Source organism: Equus caballus, chromosome 21 (assembly GCF_041296265.1).
Source record: "Equus caballus isolate H_3958 breed thoroughbred chromosome 21, TB-T2T, whole genome shotgun sequence".
NCBI classification, from domain to species: Eukaryota; Metazoa; Chordata; class Mammalia; order Perissodactyla; family Equidae; genus Equus; species Equus caballus.
Window position 1 is genome coordinate 41271500 of NC_091704.1, and position 18617 is coordinate 41290116.

The 18617-nt window shown below is 39.1% G+C and overlaps 1 protein-coding gene across 7 annotated transcripts in view; it reads left to right on the top strand.

The window, feature by feature from the left end:
* The window catches only part of DAB2 (DAB adaptor protein 2), a 161959-nt gene that overhangs the window by 130115 nt on the left and 13227 nt on the right, over positions 1-18617 (top strand). For 5 of the 7 annotated variants that reach the window (XM_023625707.2, XM_023625708.2, XM_023625706.2 and 2 more), the window contains exons 2-9: positions 10067-10258; positions 10934-11073; positions 11779-11877; positions 13535-13666; positions 14179-14259; positions 14714-14740; positions 15425-15478; positions 15872-15934. In XM_023625707.2, the coding sequence (XP_023481475.2) occupies positions 10168-10258; positions 10934-11073; positions 11779-11877; positions 13535-13666; positions 14179-14259; positions 14714-14740; positions 15425-15478; positions 15872-15934 (687 nt within the window). In that variant the 5' untranslated portion in view covers positions 10067-10167. The remainder of the gene's footprint in view (positions 1-10066; positions 10259-10933; positions 11074-11778; positions 11878-13534; positions 13667-14178; positions 14260-14713; positions 14741-15424; positions 15479-15871; positions 15935-18617) is intronic. The other 2 variants (XM_023625709.2, XM_070245879.1) reach the window with 1 other exon arrangement.

Genomic DNA, 18617 nt, shown 5'->3' on the forward strand with positions numbered 1-18617 from the left:
GTCCTTTTCTCTCACCTTGATTCAGTAGCTTTTTAACCTTTTCTTGCAAGGGTCAAGCATAATAGCCATTGTAGACGCCAAATGCAAAGGAAAAATCATATATTTACACTGTTTTTGTACTGTTCCATATGCTGCTTCTCAAATCACTGCCCCAAGGGCTTGCAATAGAAACATTCTAGAGGCTTCCATGGTAGTAGTAGTATATTTCTTAAATTTAAAACCCTGAAATTGTTCAGGTATATTGTTCATTCTCTAGAAAACTCTCTTCCCTTGGATTTAGGATGGGAGAGAAGCAGAATCAAGTACAGTATCCTACTTTACCATCTAATAGTACAAAATAGAGTTCTTCTAAATGCAAATTTTAAAACTGGTTTATTCCATTCACTCATCTCAGTTACCCATGGACACCGTAGCTTTTTAAAATCTAATTCCTTCCACATGCTTTTTTGCTATAATCTCTGATTATTATCATTTCAATACCGGAAATGTCAAACTCTGTGACAGCCCCCTTCTGTCACTGTCACTGCAGCATGGTGCCCCCAGCCTTATGACAGCATCCCAGTGCAGGCTATTGTGCTACCACTAAAACAGAATGGGTTTTATCCTCCGAAGCAAGTGCTCCAGTGACTGAGGCAGGGAGTGCCATCACTGGTCCTGCAGTAGTGTCTCAGGGTGGGGGTAAAAGTATCTTCTTGCCTAGGTTAGATGCGAACCCTGACATTTGAGCCCAAGTCTTTATTCTAGACTTCTTACCATCTACCCATTCCTCAGCCATAAGAAGTTTTCCATTGTCCCCCCTCCTCTCCAGACATGCCTGCCGTGTTGGACCACTTCAATCCACTGGCCATTTCCAAAAAATATCTTGGCTTGCTGTACAAATTTACCCCCCATGTGGCCAGCTACCTTTGATCCTAAAGCCCGAGGTGTATGGGAAATGGTAGCCTTTGCGAAACTCCTCACAACCCCCAAAAAGCCATATTATCGTTTCTCCCAGAACAATGGATTCCTAGTAGCCTTTCCTCAGAATTAATGGGAATCACTCATGTTTCCTTCCACAGATGACTTAATATCTCTCTAATAGAAAGAGAAGCAGCAATACAGTTGTTTAGCGTGATACTTAATGTTATAAATTTGACTCAAGGATGTAGTCATTACCTTGCCAATCTCTCTTCCCCACATGGCTCCTGAGAGACAAGTACAAAAGGAACAACAGCAAATAAGAAAACAAATACACATCATTAGGGGGATTTGGGCCCAATAAGCCCCAAAAGCAGAGCTCTGGTAAGTCTGGGTTGAACACACTGTATACTAGAAATCCCCCATTCTTTTTTCCATGTTAAGTTGTGCCTGCTTCATTGCCCTGCCCAGCTCACCTGAGATGTACAGAGCACATGAACCACAGTCTGGTTGAGCCACATCCAGATGGTCCCTGGTGTCAGGGGTACCATGGCAGAGCATAGCCCAAATGATCCAGTGCCAGCGATGTAAAGCAATGACGGAAACATGATTTTTGAACCTCCAGAATGTCAATGTTACCTCCTTCCCTTTGTAGAAGTAAGCTAAAGGATAAGGTTGGATTCCAGTTTTCCTGTTCTGTTAAGTGTAAGCCACAGGAGGTCAGACTCGAGAACTGGGGTGGAGTGATTGGCTGGGATGTTAAAGTTGAGATGGGTATACGCTCTAATGTCGATTAATCCAACCCTAAGCCTCATGTGTCCATCTTCACAAAAAATTCCACATGGTCAAAAGACCACAGGGATATCCCAACACTACCTTCTTTCTTCGAGTCTGAATAAGTGTAATGAGGGATTCTAGACTCAATCTTCTATGCATGTCTTTGTTCATATAAGCATATTAACTTGTGCCAAGCTTTGCCAAGAGGCTAGAGCACAGTTGATTATGAATTGACACTTTCTACTTTTTCTAACTTGAGTAAAGTGTTCAAACTAATAGTCATTGGACTGAAACAACTGAGAAATATGATTGTATAATTGATCATAAACTTAATACTTCAGTTCAACTTGTGAACAATTTTCAGACATTTCTAGTGAATTGATTGTATTTCCCAGTCTAGAAAATGGGCCCTCATTTGGATAGTATTAAGCTCCTTTAAAGCTTAAGATCTCCTAAACATTCTTTATTATGATGACTATTCTTCAGGCTCTAGTAGGAAATATTCATAATAAAAACTTATTCTAAAAACGAAATGGTGGGAGTAGGTACAAAATTAGGAGAGGGCGTAATAAGTCAAGAATATTAAAAGTTGCCAACTCAAGAACTCAAACTTCTTATCATGCTTTAAAAAAAAACTAAAAGGTCAAGCACTGAATAGTAGAGAATGTACTGAAATAAATTTGAATTCTTTGATCTATGAGTTGCATCTCAAACATAGCCAAATACTTTCTTCCAAGCAGCCAAGTCAGCATTAATGAGCCAGTTTGACCAAGTAGGACTCCAGCTCTCTAGGCAAAAAAATCTGGCAACAATGTTTAATCAGACCACTTAAAATCCTTTTTCTGTTTTGGTTCAGAAAACGTATGAAATTCCACATTCAAACTATTCTGTTAGGCTATCTTCTTGTTCTTTGCTTGGTATATCTACTAAATGGAAGGTATTTTTGGTTCAGTCACTATGTCATGGGTTTTGTACAGCCTTCTTAAAAACTAATTTTGAAAAACTGACACATATACCCTCCAGGAATAAGACAATAGAGTCTCATGTTAGGATCTGGATTTCTCCTAGTACCAGCTCTATCTCCAACCAGCTGTTTAACAATTAAACAAGTCATACACTCTTTATTGCCCTCATTCCCTAATCTTTATAATGAAAGAGTGTGATCAAATTATTCCCTAGGTTTCTTCCAGCTCAATAGTCTGACTTACTTGGTATTTCTTTAGGGGGACAAAGCAATGTGGACGTAGACCATTGGATCTCAAACTTGTCAATAAATTAGAATTATCTGGGAATCTTTAAAATATATTGACACCTGCATCTCTTCCCTCAGAGATTCTGATTTAATTGATCTGGCTGTGGCATGGACATGGATGTTTTAGGAGCTCCTAAGTAAAATTTTCCCAGGTGATATGAGCTAGACCTTCTAAACTCCCAGTGGTAATGATGGAGGCTTGGATTCAACTCAGGATCCATTAGAACTGACCTCTCTGGGTAACTTAAAGTAGATTTTGTTTCCAGAGTCCTGTTCCCATCAGAATCTACCTTCTGTAGGCTCAGTAGCTAGAGCTCAACAGGACGTGGCTCTAACCTTGGCAGACCCTGGCACTTTTTCACTTGGGCCTTGCTAATGAAAGCACTACATCCCTCCATGTTTCTACTTACTAGCTGTTTACTTGCTGGTCCCAGTTGTTCTAAAATTGTTTAAACACTTCCTGCAGAAAAGCAATGTTGGATGCAACACAAAACTACACAACGCAGAGTGTCTCTGAAACTTAGCTTTGATTTCATCATAGCTACCGTTTGTTGAGCACTTTCTATATGTTAAGCGCTGAGGTCTCTACGTAAGCTCTTATTGATTTCTCATAACAACTCTGCAAACTATATTCCCATTTTGCAGTTGAAGAAATGAATATTACGTAAGTTGCCTCAAGCCTCAGAGCTAGAAAATGGTGAAAGTGTGTAAGACTCCCAAGCCTGAACTCTTAGCTGCTATGCTGTCTCACCTCTACCCAAAATTAACCATATGGGGAACTCTTCACTCTGAACTGACTTGGTTGCAAGATAGGGAAAAGCTTCTTAGTTCAGGGCTTTATATGTCCTCAAAGTCCTGCAGCATCATTTCCAAAGGTTAAAAGCACTGATACACACTCTCTGTAAATACTTAACTTGGGTATACCTCCTTAGCTCAGGCGTGTTTTGTTACGGAGGCCCCTACAGCAGTGTCAGCACTGACAAGAAAATCTTCTAAGGACTTCTTTTTTCATTGTTCAATAACATAGTCCCATTTCCCCAGTTAAGTAGGCTGCAAAAATCTTTTTGTCGGCTCAACTTGGCTTTTTCAGAGTAGAGTAAGCCTTCCTAAAATCATAAGAAACCAAGCAGTGAAATGGAGAAATGCTTTACATTGAGTCTCAGAAATAGCCTAACTTCACTGCATCATTTCTGGCAACGTCCCTTATTCTGAAAAGGCTACTTTAAAGACAGTGGTGAAGGCTTTTTGCTGCCCTCTTGGACCCCAAGATCTGCCTTAGAGGTTAATATTTCACATGTCCTAATTCAGTCCCTCAGCTGAGACAGGCAGAAAGTTCCAAAGAACAAGGAAGCACATTCTCTGGCCAGTACAAAGTACTGGACCCTCTAGGCAAGATGTTTATGTTGCTTTATTCTAGACTCTCCTTAACTCCCTTTCCCGTGTCTATTTTACGCAGCTCTTTCTGAAAAGTTAACTGGTATGTTAAAGCAGTGGGATTATGACTTTGAAAGCAGCTTATAAAAATACAGGTTACAATCTGTGGGATTTTAAAAAAAAATAAGTAGCAGCATATGTAGTACAAAAGGGATCACAGATCATGTTCAGTTTTGAGCCCAGCGTCTTATTAGCGATTGATCTTGTGTTACTGAGTCCATTTCATTATTCATAAAATAGAGACACATTCTATTTCATAAGGCTGGCAGGATAAATGTTTTAAGTGCTTGGCAGGTTGGGTGTTTGTCCCATTCTCCTCAATATTAAAAACAGATTCTCTACCATTTGTGGAATGGGGCTACCGTGAAATAAGTTCTTAGCTCAAGTTATTCCTTTTACCAGCATTTTGAGACTGACCAAGCAAATTCCTCTCTGCTCTATATAATTGGGTAAGGAGGTAGACTGGGAGAGAGGCAGCAAGCTTGTGTCACGATATTGCTTTAGAACCCTGGAATCATTAAGTAGTATCAGTGCTGATGCCAACACATTCCTGCTGATGGAAAGGTAAGCAGGAGCAAGAAGGCACAAGCCAAATTTCTCTGTACACAAATTTGTCCCTATGCTGGGTGTTCCAGGGTTCTACATGCTAGATGTCTTACATGAATCACTTTAAGGGCTAAACAAACGAGCAGATTTTATCTAGTGCAAAGGACATAGTTTTCCTAAGATGACTAATGCAGTCTTCTGGTATACATTTCTCAGAGCCTTCTCAGAAACCAAAAAAGATGTTGCAAGCTCCAGAATCTCTCCTAGTCATCTGATTCTTGTGCCATGGAAAGGGGAAGTCCCCACATTCTTTAGGGAGGTTTGTATTATATCCAAAATCCAAGTTAGATTATCTTCATTCAAAGGAAGCTAATTTTATTGATTTAGCAAAGTTTCCTTTACAACTTTTTGTTCTATATTAGGCCTTAAGAAGGAGTCAAGAAGATACAATAACTTTGGATCCTCATCTGGTTCCAGATGTATCTTATTTCTCTTCTCAAGCTTCTCATGAAGGAAATAGTCAATCAATCACTAAGAACTAGAACCAACTAGGTTTAGATGGGGAGCTGTTCGTGTAACCCTGTGTATGCGTCCTTGAGCTTTAATTTGTAACCTCTGCCTTATGATAATACCCCTCGTGTGTGTTTCCTGATTAATTTCATGCTCTTTGGTCAGATGAGTCCCTTGGAGAGAAGATTGTATCCTTCTTGGTTTTCCTCCACCCACTTGTTCCTCGTTATAAAAAATCTTTTACCTTACTAGAGCTTTAAAACAGACCTTAATGCAATCTAGACAATTTTTTTATAACAATGCCCTAGTTTGGGGCAGTAATCAAAGGAAATAACTAGGGCATCTTTTGGCCCACGATCCCTTTTCCAGGTTCAAATCCTTTCCAACAGTCAATTTATTATAAAAACTGCTGAGGGTATTATGAACACAATTGTCAATTCTGTAATGTTGGAAGGATTACAGAATTGAACTTTAAATGTTGGGTTTAAGTTGAATATTCTCTACAGAGGGATGTAAATCTGGAAGCAAGACTTCTTCCATCTACCACATGCCAAATGGTAATGTCACTTGGGCATTTGGAAAGTCTGTGATGGGGGATTTGCTCTTGAAAACTTGGGAGGAAGATGAACATTTGTCACTCTGGTTTATGCAAACTGAATGTACACTTTCTTTCAAGAAATCTGCGACATTCCTTATAAAGGAGTTTATCTTTGAGTCTTGGGGTCTATGGGCAGAATCTACTTTCTGATCATTTTAAGGAGCATAGATACATTTTAAATTGTATGGCCTACACTGGAGACCTACCCTTGGCTATTGCAACCCGACATACACAGACCTTTTCTTCAGGGAATTTATACTTATACTAAAGAACTTTGTCTCTCTTGCCTCTTGTAACTGCTCACCTCCAAACAGTGAATGGAATAGTCAAAGGACGCCAAATACCTTTAAAACATTCCAGTGCCATGAAAAGTTGTACGTAAGTGTCTGAAAAGAAAAGTTTTAGCTATAAAACCAAGGTGGCACCACTCACTTTAGATCCCTTCCATTTAGGCCCAGTCTGCCAACAGTAGATTTGATACCTAGTCTTGAGTTGTGAGGTTGTGTCTTGTGTCACTTTTACGACTAAACCACATACCACCATTCCCTCTGCAAAACCCCTCAAAGCCCTTTAAATTCCTTTAAAATATTCTCTCTTTAGAATAAAATTTGCCAAATTTAATGAGCTAAATCTTTTCTTGTCAGAAATAATATTCTGCAAAAAAGTACAATATCAGACTTCAAAGATGGTCGACAAACTCTCATACTCAGAAACTTGAAAAGGCAAGGAGTCAAAAAACAAAACGTGCTCTAAAAGAAATAAGTAACAGGGTTGATATACAAGAGTGAAAGGCAAAGAGATTGAAGACAAGGAGGGGCAAAATATTTAAGAGTCTCACAAACAAGACAAAAAAGTCTAAATCTTTGTCCTAAATGCAAGGGGAGCCACCACAAGACTAAGCAGGAAAGCTTCCAACATTATCCTAAAATCTAGAGGAACTTGATCATTAAAAAAAAAAAAAAAAAAAATCATCCCAATTCAGCAAACACATGCCATGAACTGGAGCTTCAAGGTTGCCATGGGAGCAAAAAACATGGGGAAAAAAGGCTCATAAAAAGGTGTAGGCGTCTGATGCCTGCAGTCAGATACACCCAAAGGATAAAAAGCAAAGTAATTAGATTTGGTCAAGAGACCCATCAGCAGTTGAAGTTGACTTTCTCCTTTGAAGGGAAGAGAATGTGAAAAGGCAGAGGCTAGGAGACCATCAGTATTAGATGTTTAATCATGAAAAGATCATGAGATGATGATCAGAGGACTACAGGGTCACAGGGAAGTGTTTTCCTTATTTCTAAGGTGAGATTCAAGCAACTTACAAAAGAAAGGGCCCACTGCAGAGAAGGTAAGGATGCAGGAGAATGAATGTCAATGTATCTCCTTAGATCAGAGCTTAGTCTCCCTCCTGATGTTGTTAATGTGAGTAAATATCTTCTTGAATTGGAATAAACTCTCTGAAATTAAGAAAATAATTACTGGAATCCTGAAATTGGAAGAGCGTGCATATGACTAGGAGATTTATCATGTCACCAGGAAACAAATCTTGGGAACCACTGAAACCAATCAAGGCATGAAAAATAGAGGTGTTGTATTAGTTTCCTACAGCTGCCATAACAAATTCCCAAAAACTAGGTGGCTTAAAACCATGGAAATTTATTCTCTCACAGTCCTGGAGGCCAGAAGCCCAAAATCAAGATGTCAGCAAGGGACATCGGCAATCCTTGATGTTCCTGTTTTTAGATACGTCAATCCAATCTCCTCCTCTGTCTTTGTGTCACCTTCTCCTTTGTGTCAAATCTCTTATGTCTCAAATCTCCCTTTACCTTTCTTTTATAAGGATGTCTGTTATGGAATTTAGGGCCCTCCCTAAATCCAGGACATCACAATTCAAGAAACTTAGTTACAATTGCAAATACCCTTTTCCCAAATAAGGCCACATTCAAAGGTTCAGGGGGTAGAATTTGGACATATCTTTCTGAGGGCCACTACAGGCATGTAACAAACATCTCTATGGCTAATATGAGGCCTCTTAGATGAGATCCATCAGTATATCATTTGAGGAACTCCGGCTAGGGCCAGACAGCCTGGTTAGACCCAAGTTCTACCACTTAGCTGTGTAATTTAAAACTTCTGTGCCTTGGCTTTCCCTCTGCAAAAGTGAAATAATTATGTATCTTAACACTCATAGGATTACTATGAATTTTTTGGAGTTAATACAGGTAAAAGGCTGCTGGTGCCTGGTCTCCAAAGTCTTGAGTAAGTAGGGTTTTGAATCTTCTACTGTGTAAGATGTTCACCTGTAAAGAGACTGTCTCCCTGGCTGCCTACAGTCAGGTGTCTTTGAGCAAAATTAGCTACTATATCTCCAAATGAAATAATTCAGTTAGCATTAATCATAACTAGCTTTGTGTATATATATATGTGTGTGTATATGGGTTTTTTTTGATGATTAAGACTATAAAGACTATTTAAAGACACATAGGGGGAGAGGTTAAGTACTGACCTTCAGGAAAACATGTTGACACTTATGAAGCAAGCTAAGTGCAATTTAAGTTGATTGAGCAAAAACTTGAGACTTACCTTTTTTCCTTTAAATATCTAACAAATAGAGTATATTCCCAAATGGTGGACTTGGTCCTTGAATTATAAGTTAAAATCAATGGGCACTTTGTTAGTGCCATTGAGTCCATTCCGACTCCTAGTGACCCTGTATACAGCAGGCGGAACCCTGCCTGGTCTTTTTGAGCCATCCTCTCACCTTCTGGTGCTGTATCAGACAATGTTCCACTGCTATCCATAGGGTTTTCATGGCCAATTTTTTTCAGAAGTGGACAGCCAGGTCCTTCTTCCTAGTCTGTCTTAGTCTGGAAGCTCCACTGAAACCTGTCCACCATGGGTGACCCTGCGGATGTTTGAAATACGTGTGGCATAGCTTTCAGCATCACAGTAACACGCAACTACCACAATATGACAATGGACAAACGGGCAGTGTGGCTCCCTGACCGGGAAACGAACCAGGGCCACAGCAGTGAGAGCACCAAATCTTAACCACTAGACCACTAGGGCTGGCTAACTGGGTTCTATAGACACAGAATTAAGAGGGCTTTTTAGTGGGAGGAGTCTACCAGCCCATGGGTGGTCTTAACAGGATTACAAAACTATGAACAGCTTTTCTTTGCCTTTGGTCTTCAGTCCATGTAGAAAGGTAACCTTTCTCTAGCTCTCTCAGGAGCTGCGTACAAACTTTTCCTGGGAGGCGGAAGAAGCTTTGGAAATGTTAGTTCGCTTCTGTGTGCTTACACTGACTCTGGGTTTCTCAGTTTTATCTACTGTGATACATGGGGAGCTTTATGAGAGCACATACCACAACTGTTTTAAGGACAATAATGCTAAATAATGTCATAAAAGTATTTACGCTCAATGAGCTGCACAATAGACACTCTGTAAATTCATTCTTTCCCTGATATATGTGTTAATGACAAAAATGGACATCTTTTAAAGTATAGTGCTAAGATGGCCCTGGAGATCATACATAGAATCCTAACATTTTAAAAAATATTTCTCAGTAAGAATAAGATAAAATTCATAACTCTACTCTTATTACCGCCTTTATAGTCAAATGATTTTTTGAAGAACCAAAATTTATAATGCCCAATTTTAGGTGCCAGCTGCAATCTTCTCAGGCTTAACATTCAATTTACTTCTATTTTGCAATGAAACTTTATTTTTCTGTGCATGACACATTTTGATCCCCATCTTTAAAAGTAGATTTTTATGCCAAATTTCCAATACAAGCCACTCAGCTAGAAAATCATTAAATGTTACCAGATATCAATTGCTTAAAGAAGAATCTGGTAAACGCTGTCTGTCCATTTTGGAAACTACAAAGGAAACAGTCCTACCCACTCCCCTGCTTTCAGAGTTCAGTCTAATAGAGGAGAAAGAACAAAATGAGTCTGAAGAACTATACTCTGGAATCACTCATTGTAGGCCTGTTATGGCATAAAGTCTGAGTTCGCTGTGTTATGATCTCATTACGCCTCTAACTCTGCCTACAGGTGTCTGTAGTGGGTTATGTTCATTTGAGACTTCTCCATCGGGGATCGCCTGGTGTCCTAAGTGTCTGCTGGTGCTGGAGTTTGCTGTCTGCCTTCCTGCCATGTCTAACGAAGTAGAAACGAGCACAACTAATGGTCAGCCTGACCAACAGGCCGCACCAAAAGCACCGTCAAAGAAGGAAAAGAAGAAAGGTATGGAGACATCCTCTTGAGGCCAAGGAGGGGAGCTAGTGGTGGTTACCTCTGAAGAAATATGAAGTTCGGGGTAAAGTAAGAGCTGGCGCTTGCCTAGTTTCAACCTCAGCCTAATATTAAGTTCTCCTAAACAGGAAAGTTAGACTTGGCAGAGGAGATGAGTTCACTCCATGTATCATAAGACATGTCCCTGAATCCTGTGGTTGCACCAACTTGGGGCCTGCTGGGAAGCTTTCATTGCATCTTGTGCAGTTGATAAATGCAACTGTCAATTATTATATGCTTATCTTTCAGTAACCTATTAACTACTTTGCTTTACTGATGTAGCTGTTTTTCAAAAATCAAGATCTTTTCAAATATTTTTTAAAATTTTAAAAACTATAATGAAGACTATTCCCAAATCTCACTTTACATATTCCCATGTTTTCAATACTTCAGTCCGCTTTGCACCTTTAAGAGTTTCTCTCCACCCCAATGCCGTACACAGTATTATAGAGCATGATTTAACTGAAAGGAAGTAAGAATAAAGATAGAATATTGCATATTTGATCAATTGTAGGATAACCAAGATTTATACTACACAGATTTTGAGATTCAGGAGCAAATTTGGTCATTTGGGCTGATACTTAAATACATTTATAAATTTTATCCTATATTTCTTCCTTTTCTCAGGCTCTGAAAAGACAGATGAGTATCTCTTGGCCAGATTCAAAGGTGATGGTGTAAAATACAAGGCCAAGCTAATTGGCATTGATGATGTGCCAGATGCAAGAGGGGATAAAATGAGCCAAGATTCTATGATGAAACTCAAGGTAAAAGGGGACAGCATGGTTTGTCTCTATCTTAAGCAAATGTCCAACACAGACAATTGTGTTAGGAGTTTGTATTTGCCCATATCTCAATTATTTGAAAGAGAAACTTTTCTAATCACAAATTTGATCCGGCGATGCCTCATTTTATGAGAAGCCATGAGTCTACGTATTTTGAGTGCTCTTCTAGAGACCTGATTTAATCAAATATAGCGAGACTCTAGATGCTTTTCCCTGGGGGCAGATCAAACTTTAGACACTGGAAATATTCAGGTAAAATTCAGGACTCTCCTTGGAAACTGATGTTATTTAGTGTTAGCCCTTTAGTTTTTTGAATTTTTAAATTCTAGCACTGTCGCTATGTTATGTGAAACTAATTAAATAAATTATACTTGTTAAATAAGGCATCTTTGAAGGATCATTTTTGAAGGAACATCTTTGAAGATCTTCTAGTCCGGTCTTCTTGTCTTTACCAATGACTGAGGCCAAGAGAATTAGAATGACTTGTCCAAGTTCACATAGCTAACTAACGATGTCCTAGCTCAATGTCATCTATTCTATCCTGCTGTCTCTTATGAAAGGTGCCTAATCCTTTCATAGATGGTAAACCAAGCTGAAAATAAAGCCGACTGTCTCTTAAACTTTTAGTATCAGGAGCATTGTAGCGTACTTTTAACTCGATTTTTCTTCTTTTCACAACCTCATCAGGGAATGGCGGCAGCTGGTCGATCTCAGGGTCAACACAAACAAAGGATCTGGGTCAACATTTCCCTTTCTGGGATAAAAATAATTGATGAGAAAACTGGGGTAAGAATTCACTTTCACTAATACCTTTCTGACCACCCGAGTCTGACAAACAATTTGTGACTTAAATTTCAGCTCCCTTTCTTCCTTTTTGGAATGCTGTAGGAAAAATAAAAAACAGCATTTGTTATTTCTCCACAAGTAACAGGCAGAAAACAGACAGGGTAGGAGGTGAGTCAAGATACTTTATTTTGAAATTCACTTCCTATAATAGAAGCGAACCTCAACTCTAGAAATCCAAATATGCTGTAAATACCTCTTGGGTATTTTTTTGGACCCCAGGTACACAGAACTAGATTAATCTCAACCCCTGGTTTGTGATGTTACCATAGATCTGTGCATGGGTCTTATTTTAATATATTGATCACGTGCAAACTCCCTGGCTCACCCAAAGCTAGAATATCACCCGGAACACATCTACCATTTTTTGTCTTCTCTCTTTTCCCTTCCTCCTCCCCCCACAGATATAACTCCGCTTTTTTTTGTGGTTGCTGTTGCTCTATCCCATATGAGCAGTCTTGCTTATTTTAGGGTTTTTTTTTTTTTTTTTGAGCCTTATCAAAGCGTTATTTACTTCAAGTCTTCTGAGACTTTTTTTTCTGTACTTAACATAACATCATAATATTCATCCACTTAAAAGGTCCTCTGCAGCTCATTTTCATTGCTGTGGAACACTCTTTTGTACCAAGGTGCTATGGGAAGACCTCCAGTTGCTATTCATGCCTTCCTAGACATACCCATTATCTAATATGCAACATCCATTGATCAAACTGAGGGCCCTGGAACCCTGGTCCATGCTCACTCACCCTGCTGGCCCTCATGCACTGCTATCTCCATTCTCCCTCACCTCTCAAGTCTTATTTTCCCAAGCCCATCAGAGAATGGTAACGTTTCCCTCACAAGCATGCTCTTGCTCCCCAAACCTTCTACGCTCCCCAATATAAACTTTTCAGTAGCCTTAGGCATTTGGAAACAAAAGCTAAGATTCATTCTGACCCCTACAAATATCCCTGAAGAGTTGAGCCCTGCTATCTGCTTGAAAAGATCAAAAGAGAGAGGGCAGAGGCATAGAGCGAAGGCACAACTAGACCAGTAACCCCCCGCCACATGGAACTCCTGCATGAAGACGTGGACATCTGTGTGAGGTGGAGGAGGACTTGATGACAGCATGTGTTAACTTCCAGAATGTACTGGGTGTTCTTGTTCCAATAATACTTGGAGTGTTTCTCTGGCCACTCTGAGCCACCGTCCAAGGATCCCCATGAACACACCTCTAGCTTAGTTATGATGTTCACTTGAGTTTGTCTTTAGATTGGGAAAATAAACCTACTTAGAATGGCTTAGGGATTATATGCCCCATCTGTGCTTTGGAAATTCTTGGTCTCCTAATCCTCAGTCCTTCATGGCATCACATCTTTGGGATAGAGAGGATCAAGTATCAATATCTGAAGAAGGAGCATTCTTCCCACTTTTGTTTTCTAGTCTGGAGCCCTTCCTAGCAAAGATAAATGTAGCTCTAGCCTTCAACCAGAGGCAAAAAATTCTTTCTTCAAATATTTTAGCCTCTTTATATATGCCGAGGTATCCGATGCTTAGTCTTGCCAGCCAGCAGGTAGATTCTAGTTTGCTCAATAAATCATTTTGTATGTTCCTTTTGCAGGTAATAGAGCACGAACATCCAGTAAATAAGATTTCTTTCATTGCGCGTGATGTGACAGACAACCGGGCATTCGGTTATGTGTGTGGAGGAGAAGGCCAGCATCAGTTTTTTGCCATAAAAACAGGGCAACAGGTAAGCTCTAAGCCTTGAGGTATACCGGAGGGGGGACTTATCCTCAGTTGAGCCTAAGAGTGTCTGTCACTCAACTAGAGATCTTGCTGGAAACAATTGGTTGTAGAAGGACTAGACAATGATTCAAAAGATGACTACCTTTATTGGTCTAAGGAAGCTTTTTTAAATGTCACTGATACCCATGTAGTGTGCAGTACAAGGATTGTTAGAATGGACTTTCTCTTAACGTCAATGCTGATTTTAGAACAATAGTGAATTATTCCCAGAAATCTTGAAGGGATTTGGAAAATTATCATGATATTTCTTGTTTTGTCTAAATACTTATTAACCCTGCTGTACTTTATATACCTTGGGGTGGGGATGGGGGTGGTGGTGATCCCCCATAAACCAGGGAGGGTAGTAAGGTGCTTTAAGAGAAAGGGAGAAAATTATACTAATCAGAACTAATGGGGGGCAGAGGGAAGAAAACAGTAAGATTAAAATACTGATAAAGATGCTTTCTCTTGCTTTAGGCCGAGCCATTAGTCGTTGATCTTAAAGACCTTTTTCAAGTAATCTATAACGTAAAGAAAAAGGAAGAAGAAAAGAAAAAGGCAAGTACTGCCCAGTACAGGCTCTATTAAACTTAAGACTATATTCAGGACTCTGGTTGAACATTATGTAAACATATGGCCTGTCTGGAGAGTTGGCTTCTATGTGGCTCTTCAAAGTACAGAAAGTATAGAAATGTATTGTCTGTTCTTCCCAATAGGCCAATGGATGGATGTTATAGTTAGGCCCTTCTGACTTCTAGTCCCTGACTCTTGTCTTTTCTCCCTACAAACTTCATGTTGACTCCAAAGACTAAGCAGGACTGCCAAGTTTAAGTCTGGTAACTCTATTCAAATCCAGTATTGATATGTAAAGGGAAGGGAAATGTAGAGCAGAAATAATATGCAAGATTCTCTCTTGCTTTATGTCTGTGGGCCCATAGGTGTATTTGTTCTTATGTTTAACTCCTTTTAACTATAATTGCTAAGATCACTGAATTTCTGTCTTTCTTTTTAGATGGAAGAAGCCAACAAAGCAGTAGAGGTAAAACTTCATCTTTATTATTATTCATTTTTTATTGGAGTAACACTGTATAAATTTCAGGTGTACACCATTATATTTCACCTTCCGTATAGATATGTTGTGTTCCCCTCCAAGAGTCTCATTTCCACCCATCACTGTATACATGTGCCCCTTTACCCCTTTCACTCCTCCTTTGCCCTCCTCCTTCCCCTCTGGTAACCCCCAGTCCGTTCTCTGTATCTATGTGTTTGTTTGTTTGTTTATCTTCCACATGAGTGAAATCATATATTTGTCTTTCTCTGTCTGACTTATTTCACTTAGCGTAATACCCTCCAGGTCCATGCACGTTGCTGCAAATGGCAAGATTTCATCATTTTTTATAGCTGAGTAGTATTTCATTGTATATACATCGCACATCTTCTTTATCCATTCATCTGTCAATGGACATTTAGGTTGTTAAAAACCATATCTTTGCTTCTTGTGAATTGTGTGTGTGATATGTTTAAGTCCTTGTTTGCTACCGACCCAAACATGTTCCCCCCCTAGCATATTACTAGATGTTCATGACCCCTCTGGTCATAGAAGATGTACAGTTGAATGATTAGTGCCAAAATCATAACTGAAGAGCCAGCCAATACAGTAGGAAATTAAATTTTGTAGAGAAAACTCACCAACTAAACTCTTAAATATTTGCCATCTTTCCAGAATGGGAGCGAGTCCCTAATGAGTCTTGATGACCAAGCTAACAAACTGAAATTGGTATGTATGTGATTTGTTATAATTCTTACTTACCTAAACATGGGTTTTACTTCCTATAGATGTTACTAATACCAAATCTATGAAAAACCAATTTCAGGAACTACTTCTGTAAACATTAGTATAACATTTATGTCAATATACAATGATCTTTTTAGTAAACACATCTGAATCCAATCCAAATATTTTATAAGAGTGTGGACCAGATGGATTTGTTTGGGGATATGTCTACACTTCCTGACCTAAATAGCCTAATATCGAATCTATATTAATTGAATGAAAATCCAATTGTGACAAATATTTTCCTAAACTGTAGTTTAGGAAATGATTACGACAATATACAAAGTAATCTTTTTTAGAAGATACATCTGAATCTAATTCAAATACTTTTTTAAGGGTGTTGACCAGATGGATTTGTTTGGGGACATGTCTACACCTCCTGACCTAAATAGTCCAACAGTAAGTGTCTGTTTTTAAATTTGCAATGTAATGGAAATGACATCTATAAATCAAATTGGCAATTGATCAGAAATCTTGAGCATCACATTGAAACTTGGAAGGTGACTGCTGATTTTTCTGCATAAAGTATAAATGGCTACTAGAAAAAATTTGCATCTTAAGTCATCATGGGAACCTCTATAAGCACAAATTGAGATATATTAATATTGCTTAAAGGTTAAATCTGAGCAATGGGTCAGGCAATGTAGTCCTTGGTATTGCTTAGGATCAGGAGGAGCTGAATATAATCCTTGGTGCAAGCCTACTTGAAGAAAGTCTGCTTGTTACATGATTAATTGCAAAGCCTCCTGGCCTCTCCATGTTTTTTTCTATTCTTTCTATTGCAATTTACTGGCATAATTGGTGTAAAGTAAGACTTAAAACAAGCAAGAGGCACAGTTATGTTTAACCAAGGCCTGTTGTGGAAAAAGTTGCTCATTCTTTACGGGATATTGAGGTGTATCAAGTCTTCTTAATATTGATTAATCATAACAACTCTGAGAATGGAGCAATATTTTCCTTTACAGAGAAGGAAATGGTGCTTCAGAAGCAAAACTCATTTACCCAGAAAGAGGTCCAGATTCAAGACTTAAGCCTAGGTCTCAGACTTTCCGAAACAAGCCTCAAGTGAAATTACTCATGTAATTTTGAATGACTTCCTAAAATTTCTACTATTTGTTTAACAATTTCTTGAGTACCTGCTCTCTGCAGGGCACAGAAGAAAGTCAGGTGCACAATGTCAATGACATCATGGAGTTTACCGTCTAGCAGTGAGAGCAACTTTAAAACTAATCACAATGTCTGTTAGTTGATGTTAATTGTGGAGTATTTATCTCGTTTGGAGGTTCAGATAATGCCTCTGAGTATGTGAGTTCCTGGACTTGAACATAAAAAATGAGAAAGCAATAACTAGACAAAAGGGGCATAAGTCTAGAATAATGGAGAGAATGTCTATGTAGGAGTCCTTATATCAGGGAATTATAGAGCAAGCCTATATGACCAGGAAGGACTTAGGAATTAAAGCAGAAGCAGATTGAGGACTAGGTAAGAGTCTCACTTGCCAGAGTATTGCAGAGAACTCCAGGTCTGTGAAATTTCACATCAAATGCCCAGGCCCATTGAGATGGGGAGGAGCAGGGGCTGCATACATTGTTCTCTGTCCCCAGCACTCTAACGTTCACAACACATAACCGCCTTCCAGAGGCCCTAGAAAGGCTGCACTGGAGAAGCCTGTTTAATCTTCTTTTAAGCAGGGAGTCCTAACTCACTTGTCTATAGAACCTTTCATTCTTCCCAATTTTTGTTACCCTTCTAAGGATAAACTTATTGAAATACTGGATTAGATCATCCTGAAAGGTCCATCCTAACTCTAAGGTCCTTTGGATTCCGAGGCAACTTAGCCCTTCCTCCATAGTAGCTCCCTTCCCAAAGTAAATTGATAGCTGAGCAACCTACTTTCCAAGTTTAAGTACCATTCAAACAAGGATATTGAAAGAGATCAAAGCACTCAAGCTAGGAGTAGAATTCCAGTGGGATAAGCAAGGAAGCACTGACCGTTTAATCTGCTCTGTAAACTTCTAGAAGGTTCTCAAGAAGAAAATGAAAAACAACTTGAGTAATCCTGAGTCCCATTTATGTTAGACTCCCTGCATTCTAAGAATTTTTGATTTGTAGAAATAAAATGCAAGTTTTATTTAAACTGACAATAAAGTAACAAATACCATCAAAGTAGATAGCATCTGATAAGTAAGAGAATGCCAGCAGCGCTAATTATGTGCTGATTAGACTTTGCCAACGTGTTCTTACATATTGACTCCATGTTCATAGGTCAAAAAATAGGTTTATCTCTACTTCTTTAACAATATTCAAATCTTACAACAATTGCTGTGGAAGACAGGAAAAGAGGAAGAAATTTCAATTACCTAGACTTTATTAGTGGTTCCCTGACTTATCTGGGAGTAGTTTCATGCATTTCGAATAAAACTCACCTTGAAAACGAAGTGGCACCCCTTAGAATGTAATTTTTATTGGAAAACCACTTGAGCAATATTCTTCCATGCTGTGTCTCAAAAAAAAAGAAAAAGAAAAGGAAAGGAAAAACAAACAAACAAAAAGACATGCTGTCTAACTTTAAAAATGTGGCCACTTGAAAGTACAGTCAGTATGAGAAGAACATAAGCTGTGGGCCCCATCAAGGAGGTTAAATCTGGTAATAGGGAGGGGATCAGGGCACAAGACACAGTATCATGAATACATAGGATGCCATGAGTGGGCACAGGTGACTGAAACAGAAGGATCAATGGGAAAAGGCTATGTAAAGAATCTGAACTTTAGTTGGGTCTTTGAAGTGTTTAGGAAGATGGAGAGTAGTTAGGATAGAAATAAACTGGGTCCTGTTGTGGATCATTTTGAAAATCTGGCTAACAAAGCTTATTTTAATATAGGGAGTAGCAGGAAGCCACCAGCGGCTTTGGGTAGGACAGTCCAGGGTCTGGCAGGCTGGAATGGCCAGGTGAGATTAGCTCCCTGGAGAAGAGCTAGGCCATGGAACTCAGTATTTAAACCTCGTCTTTGTACAGACACCTTTTTCATTGCTTGCCCACCCCTCTTCCTGGAGCTCCTAAGAGCAGAGACTGTGTTTCAC